We start from the raw sequence: 8,628 nt of genomic DNA on the forward strand, positions 1-8,628 counted from the left end.
CTAAAAAATGTTCTATAGCACAACGAAAGGATTTCTTTCCTTGGATACTACAGAGATCTCAAAGCTCTGTGCTCTTAGTTTTGAATGCCAGGAAAATAGAGTTTCTCTGCAATTCTTCATGCTTCAAAATAGAGCCTACTGGGAGGTACATTTGTGTACCTCCAAAGGAAGTGGAGGAGAATATGAAGTAGGAGCAGTAGAGTTGGATATATGATCATAATACACTAAAGAGAAAATAAGGAAGCTGTGGGTGATCTCAAACTCATGTCTTTTCAAAGATGCTATAGCCCTATACTCAAGGAAATTAGAGTTATTTTATTCGATAGAATATAATGGGAAAGGTGAGTAAAAGACAGAGGATGCATGACTGTGTTTATGAGGATGCATGAGTTGTCACTCAATGTGAGCACGTGTAATTGAGTAAATATGGATAAATGTTGTGTGACAAAATTTAATAACAGATAATGCATGTAGCAAATAACCAGGGACCAAGGCTTATTAAGTTCCTTACTAGCAATATCACATTTAATTCTCACAACTCAATCCAGTAAACTGACATTATTATAATGTTCTTAATGTAGAGGAGATGGTATGAAAGTACATACTTGATAAGTGATCTGTGCAGTATTACACAGCTACTAGGTACTGAAACTAGTGCTAAAATCTTGCTCTGACCCTAAAATCAATGTTCTTAACTGGTATGTAAAGATGAGTGTGTGAGAAATTGTATGGCTGATGATGAAAATGTGAAGTGTTACACACATCCCAAAGAGTAGGTGCCACTACATTGGCGCAACTTCCTATGGGGATCTCAAAATTGATCCTTTTCCTCAGGAATAGCATTTGGTCAAAGGCACTGGGGAACTAGGCAAAGAGCTCCTTACTAGTAAACTACATTAGGAGTGAATGATTGGATATCAGGCTGATGGTAAGAGGCAGTCTCTTCCCATTCAATAAGCACTGAGTTCTGTTGATGTATGCTACTATGAAAAGGAGGTGCCAATAAAATGTATTTCTGCATCTCAGTATTCAGTCCCTTGCCACAAGCCATGGCCAGAAGATAGGTAGTCCTATGAAACTTCTGGGCAAACCCTGATTGACCTCCAGTCCTTCACATGCCAAGTGAATAGTATGGTGGACAAAAAATTTGGCAGAAAGAATGAGTAACAGTTTGAAGATAGGACTAACTTCAGCTTTATGGAAGAGGGAGGCACTTAATGGATATACATAGTATTTATGTGTTTTCAAGCGGTGAATCTGTGGTGACCTCACTCCTTGCTTGCTGGCTTGCTTGCTAAGTTGCTCAGTCATGTCTGACTCTTTGTGACCCCATGGACTGTAGCCCACCAGGCTCCTCTGTCCATGGGATTCTCCAGGCAAGAATACTGGATTGGGTTGCCATTTCCTTCTCCAGGGGATCTTCCCGACCCAGGGATTGAACCTGTGTCGCTTATGTCTATTGCATTGGTAGGTGGGTTCTTTACCACTAACACCACCTGGGAAGTCTTCATTCCTTAATACAGATTAAAACAGTTATACTAACTCATGAATAGTTCTGCCTTCTCATGGTATAAGACCCATCTCTCTATGTACTGCATTCATGTTCCTTCCTGTCTTTCCTCCCACTCAGGGCCAAAACCTGAGATAATGGCAGATATTTAGAGAGTCTGACCTACCAAATATCTTATCCAGTGTTCTCATATCTGGTGGATATGTTTGCTATAAAAGTACCCTGTTTGTGCAAGTCCAGGGTGTATCCAAAGATCTATAGCCTGATAGACCAGAGTCTCCTGCCGGTAAAGATCCTGAGATCACATTCCTCTGCACCTTACCTATTTCTTTTGTTATCTCAAGGCTCCAAGGGATTGATTCATTAGTTTACTTTTTAGTTCACATTTGTTTAGTATTAATGTGTTTGAAAATCATTGTCATAGGCACTTGTCATCGTCATAAAGGACAGAGCCACAAGTTTTGGAAAATTGCAGTGTGGTAGAGAAAAATCTCAAGGTGTAAGGGGTTTGTGCACTGGAAACAAATGTCGTTGACTAGACATTTGACCTAGACACTTGACCTCAATTTGGTGAGATGACCCTTAGATGAAACCCTGAACTTTGAAATCAGCAGATAAAGATTGGGCAATGGGCATAGTCACAAGAGGGAAAAGTCATGCAAAGTGTGAGAGCAATTACAGTGAGCTTGGGGAGAAAGTAGCTGAGTATGTCTCAAACGTAGTATACCAGTTATGAGGGTCAAAAGAGATGAGGCTAGGGCAATAGGTAGGGGTCAAATTAGAGAAAGCCTATGTGTAGTAACAAAAACTCTTTCCTATTTTATCTAAAAGCAATTAGAAAGTCATTAAGGAATTATCCAAGAATTATTATTGACTTTTAATTTCCACAGACTCTACTCTGAAGAAACTGTTGGTGGATCAAGGACTATGAGCAATAAATCACTTCAATATTGATTCCTTGAACTTTCTCTGACATGTTGTCCTACACATTTCCTTTCAGGCAGAAAAAATGTCTTTGTGCTGTGAGTTTCTAAGTAAACAGAGACCTGAAACCAGCAAAGGAGAGATGATCAGTCCATGTTCATGGACAAAGGAGCCAGGCATGACATGGAGAGTGACGTTCAAATATTTCATCAGGTGAGGAAAGTTAAAGACAGGAGTGCACTTTGATTCTGGGATATTTTCAAAACAAATATAAAAAAATTTTTGATGGAAATGTATGCTTCACATTGGAAAATGACTTCATGCTAACAGAGATTATTTTATGAGTCTCATTCCCAGGAAAGACTGATTTATTAACTTGTACTGGTGTCCTCTTCAATGCCATAGTCATTTATTTGTGATGTTGTCATAGAAGACTTCCTGCCTCTCAGAGCTCTTAGTCATGCTGGGGAGAAACATCACTCTGGTGAGTGAGTTCATCCTGGTGGGCTTCCCCACCGCCCCCTGGCTGCAGGTCCTGCTCTTCTCCCTCTTCCTTGTGGTCTACTTGCTGGTGGTAGTAGAGAATCTTGTCATCATGCTCACTGTCTGGGTCACTGGCTCCCTCCATAAGCCCATGTACTATTTCCTGAATAGCCTGTCCTTCTTGGAGGTCTGGTATGTCTCTGTCACAGTCCCCAAGATGCTGGATGGATTCCTCCTGCAGAGACAGCGCATCTCCTTCACAGGCTGCATGACCCAGCTGTACTTCTTTATCTCACTTGCCGGGACAGAGTGTGTACTTCTGGCAGCCATGGCCTATGACCGCTATGTGGCCATCTGCCACCCTCTCAGATACCCGGTCATCATGACCACAGGTTATTGTGTGCAGCTGGTGGCTTTTTCCTATATGAGTGGTTTCATGGTCTCTGTAATCAAGGTCTATTTCATTTCACATGTTGCTTTTTGTGGCTCCAATGTCATGAACCACTTTTTCTGTGACATCTCACCAATCCTCAAACTGGCCTGCAAAGACATGTCCACAGCTGAGCTAGTGGACTTTGCTTTGGCTATTGTCATTCTTGTCTTCCCTCTCACCGCTACCATCCTCTCCTATGTCTACATAGTCTCCACCATTCTGTGTATACCCTCCACCCAGGGAAGGAAGAAGGCCTTCTCCACCTGTGCATCCCACCTCACAGTAGTCATAATTTATTACACAGCCATGATTTTCATGTATGTTCGGCCCAGAGCTATTGCTTCATTTAACTCCAACAAACTCATCTCAGCTGTGTATGCAGTCCTCACGCCCATGCTAAATCCATTCATCTACTGTCTGAGGAACCAGGAAGTCAAGAATGCTATCAAAAAGACAGTGGGTATTGGCCAGTGCTTCCTGCTCAGCTGAGGCCTGCTGCCTTGAGGAGGAGACTGATCCAGCAAGGAAGTCATTCCCGAGACACTTCCAATGGTTGTGCACACTTACTTGCTCTATAGATCTAGATTCTTAAAGTAATCACAGCATTTGAAGACAGAAGAAATTAAAAACAGAAACAAAACACATTATTTACTGCTTTAATCTTTCATTGATGTTGTTTAGTCACTCAATCTTATCTCTTTGTGACCCATGGACTGCAGTAGTCCAGGCTTCCCTGTTCTTTGCCATCTCCTAGAGATACTCAAACTCATATCCACTGAGTCGGTGATGCCATCAAATCATCTTGTCCTCTGTCATCCCCTTCTCCTCCTGCCTTCAATCTTTCTCAGCATCAGGGTCTTTTCTAATAAGTTGACCCTTCACATAAGGTGGCCAAAGTATTGGAGCTTCAGCTTCAGCATCAGTCCTTCTAATGAATATTTGGGATTGATTTCCTTTAGGATGGACTGGTTTGACCTCCTTGTAGTCCAAGGGACTCTCAAGAGTCTTCTCCAACAGCACAGTTCAAAAGCATCAATTCTTTGTCGTTCAGCTCTCTTTATGGTCCAAGTCTCACATCCATACATGAATACTGGAAAAACCGTAGCTTTGACCAGATGGACATTTGTCAGCAAAGTAACATCTCTGCTTTTTAACATGCTGTCTAGGTTTGTCATAGCTTTTCTTCCAAGGATCAAGTGTTTTCTAATTTTGTGGCTGCCGCCACCACATGCAATGATTTTGGAGCCCAAGAAAATAGTCTGTCATTGTTTCCATTGTTACCCCATATTTGCCGTGAAGTGAAGAGACCAGATGCCATCATCTTAGTTTTTTGAATGTTGAGTTTTAAGCCAGCTTTTTCACTCTCCTCTTTCACTTTCAACAGAGGCTCTTTAGTTTCTCTTCACTTTCTGCAACAAGGGTGTTGTCATCCTCGTATCTGAAGTTATTGATATTTCTCCCAACAATCTTGATTCCAGCTTGTGCTACATCCTGCCTGGCATATCACATGATGTACTCTGCATATAAATTAAATAGGTGACAATATACAGCCTTGAGGCACCCCTTTCCTAATTTTGAGCCAGTTGATTGTTCCATGTCCAGTTCTAACTCTTGCTTCTTGAACTGAATACAGATTTCTCAGGAGGCAGGTCAGGTGGTATGGTTTTCGCATCTCTTGAAGAATTTTCCACAGTTTGTTGTGATCCACACAGTCAAAGGCTTTAGCATAGTCAATGAAGCAGAAGTAGATGTTTTTCTGGAATTCTCTTGCTTTGTCTATGATTCAGTGGATGTTGGCAATTTGATCTCTGATTCCTCTCCTTTTGTAAATCCAGCTTGAACATCTGGAAGTTCTCAGTTCACATACTGTTGAAACCTGGCTTGGAGAATTTTGAGCATTACTTTACTAGTGTGTGAAATGAGTGCAACTGTATGGTAGTTTAAACATTTTTTGCCATAGCCCTTCTTTGGGATTGGGATGAAAACTGACCTTTTCCAATCCTGTGGCCACTGCTGAGTTTTCCATATTTGTTGGCATATTGAGTGCAGCACTTTCACAGCATCATCTTTTAGGATTTGAAATAGCTCAGCTGGAATTCCAACACCTCTAATAGCTTTGTTCCTAGTGATGCTTCCTAAGGCCCACTTGACTTCCAGGATGTCTAACTCTAGGTGAGTGATCACACCATTGTGATTATCTGGGTCATGAAGATCTTTTTTGTACAGTTCTTCTGTGTATTCTTGCCACCTCTTCTTAATATCTTCTGCTTCTATTAGTTACACACCATCTCTGTCCGTTGTTGTGCTCATCTTTGCATGAAATGTTCCCTTGGTATATCTAGTTTTCTTAAAGAGATCTCTAGTCTTTTCCATTATATTGTTTTCCTTTATTTCTTTGCATTGTTCACTCAGGAAGGCTTTCTTATCTCTCCTTGCTATTCTTTGGAACTCTGCATTCATATGGGTATATCTTTCCTTTTCTCCTTTGCCTTTTGCTTTTCTTTTCTCAGCAATTTGTAAGGCCTCCTCAGTCATTTTGCCACTTTGTATTTCTCTTTCTTGGGGATAGTTTTGATCACCACCTGCTATACAATGTCATGAACCTCTGTCCCTAGTTTCAGGCACTCTATCAGAGCTAATATCTTGAATCTATTTGTCACTTTCACTGTATAATCTTTAATCTTTAAGTGTATTTAATATGCACTGTATATGACAATATATTCCTTGAAATGAGAGAGCAACAGTAAATATTAACATATGTAAAATGGTTTCATTAACCCTTTACACAAATAATCTATTTTATTCTCAAAATGCCTCCATGAGTTAGTTATGATTAGATACTTGATTTTAAATATCAGGAAAGTGAAGCATACACAGAGAGATTTAAATAAGTTACCTGAAATTGTGTACCTAAATAAATATCAAAACCATTATTTGAACCCAAAGAATCTAACTTTTAACAACTGTGTTAAGTAATATGAGTCTGTGATCATAGCTCTAAGAGAGACTTTTGTTAACAACATTGGTGTCTCGATCAAGCAATTCAGTACATAAGATTTGTAAATGTGACGAAAAGACATGATGGTGTAGTAGTGATGGTGATGACAGTGCTCTTTGCAATTATATTGTGTTATTGATGATCAACTACCATTGATAATAATAATAATTTTGAGCATTTCTCAGTTCTCATCCATGTTTGAAAGTAAAAAAAAGCAGATGTGTAAATCACTCAGTTGTGTCCAAATCTTTGTAACACCATGGACCATAGCCCACCAGGCTCCTCTGTCCATGGAATTCTCCAGGCAAGAATACTAGAGTAGGTAGCTATTCCTTTCTCCAGAGGATCTTCCTGACCCAGGGATTGAACCCAGATCTCCTGCATTGCAAGCAGATTCTTTGCTGTCTGAGCTACCAGGAAAACCCTTCAAGGACTATAAGAGCTTATTTCTTATTACAGGAATGGGATCAGTAGTTCACAAGAGATGAAAGAATCAGTATTAATGCAATTTTTGCAGTTGACATGTATCTCTTGAGACACTCCCTTTCGGGCTTTTGGATTCTTATGGCCTATCATGCTATATATGACTATTATAAGCAAACTAAGAGAATGGCATCACAACAGTATATGCTTGAGCTGAAACCCTCAATACATCAATATAACATGTTCTTACATACAATAGGTGAAAGCAAATACAAATTTTCTAAGGCAAACGCAAGTGTTATATATCATTATGGGACCTGCTGATAAGAAAATATAGAATACCAAGAAGAATTCTATAAAATTGATCAAGCTGAGGTTAAAATATGAAAACAAAAATCAGAAAAGGCTATTATGACTCCACATTTTATTCATTTAAAGTTGGAGTCTAAAATTTGTCTCCTAGTTTTGATCTAAGCCCCTTGAATATATTATTCAACATTCTTGTATTAATCTTTATCTATTGCTTTTGAAATGTTACTCTACTATTTAGTAATTCTTAATTTGAACTAAATAGTATCTACTTATTCTAGTCTTTTTAAAAACTTTTTATTTTATACTGGAGTATACTTGATTAATAAGGTGCTAGCCTCAGGGATACAGCAAAGAGATACAGCCACACACGTACATGTATCCATTCTTTCACAAGCTCCCTTCCCATCTAGTTTGCCACATAATATTGAACAGAGTTCCCCGTGCATTTATTTATTATTTTAGAATCACTCTACCATTCATGAAGCTCAACAATGTCTGACATTTTTGCCACTTGAACCAAATCAGCCTTATTTTTACTGATCTCCAATATGAAACATCCATTCTGATATTAGTCCCTGCAGCACACTCAGTAACTACAATATACTCATCTTTCTTAACTCCATTCATTCATTATTTCTTGTGCCCCTATTTCTTGCCAAGTTCTGTGATAGACTACAGTGGACAACAACTACCAAAAAAACACAGAGTCTTCCTTCTAATAGCTCAGAGATGAGTGAGGAAGATAAAGGCACAATTGCCTCCAGCGTTAAGTGTGATGATATGAATACAGGATTCTTTGGAAACAAATAATAGTTAGACCTAGGATGATCAGAGAAAATGTTCCAGTAGAAGTAGCATTTAGGCTAACACTTGCAGGAATTAGATAGATGAAAAAGGTGGACAGTAATAAAGATCAGGGCTTGCAAAGATGGAAAAGGGCAAGAGTCAAGAGAGATATGAACCCACTAAAAAACCTGAAAGATGACTAACACAGAGTGATATAATGAAGAAAGGGGTCACAAGAGGAAGTAGATTCATGTTCACCAACCCAAATCTTACTAATTTGTGAATTCCTCTTACCATATAGGTTTGTGGATATACAGTAAGTTCCACAGAGGTATTTTCAGTCTCTGCAAGCACTAGATCTTCAGCTTGCTGCATTTTTATCAGGTAAATGGCAGCCACTTACACAGTGAAGCAGGGACAAGGGGCATTGTCTTTCAATATTCAGCCTCGACCAGAGCACCTCTTCATTTTGAATGACAGATGGCAGTTTGTGTTTGACTCTGAGTATACTGTGGTTTCTCTAGCCCAGAAATTAACCTTATTCATCCTTGAAGCTATAATACCAGCCTCACCACCTGACACTGTAGATAGATACTTGACTGTCTGTTTCCCAGGTTTAAGCTAGTTTACTGCACAGACTGCTTTTTCCCTTTTCCCCTTTTAGGTTGCATTTCTTGTCTTATCACAGTAAATTAGACTATAAGGTCTGTAGAAGAATTTCCCCAATATATTTTCCCAGTTGCTTCTATTTCACACACT

General features: G+C 39.4%; 1 protein-coding gene across 1 annotated transcript; it reads left to right on the plus strand.

The window, feature by feature from the left end:
* Window positions 1-2,894: 2,894 nt before the first annotated feature.
* On the plus strand, window positions 2,895-3,839 carry LOC133067957 (olfactory receptor 6B9-like). The gene has a single exon (XM_061159355.1). The coding sequence runs from the start codon at window positions 2,895-2,897 to the stop codon at window positions 3,837-3,839; it is 945 nt and encodes a 314-aa protein (XP_061015338.1).
* Window positions 3,840-8,628: the final 4,789 nt, after the last annotated feature.

This window comes from Dama dama, chromosome 1 (genome assembly GCF_033118175.1).
Source record: "Dama dama isolate Ldn47 chromosome 1, ASM3311817v1, whole genome shotgun sequence".
Classification (NCBI taxonomy): domain Eukaryota; kingdom Metazoa; phylum Chordata; class Mammalia; order Artiodactyla; family Cervidae; genus Dama; species Dama dama.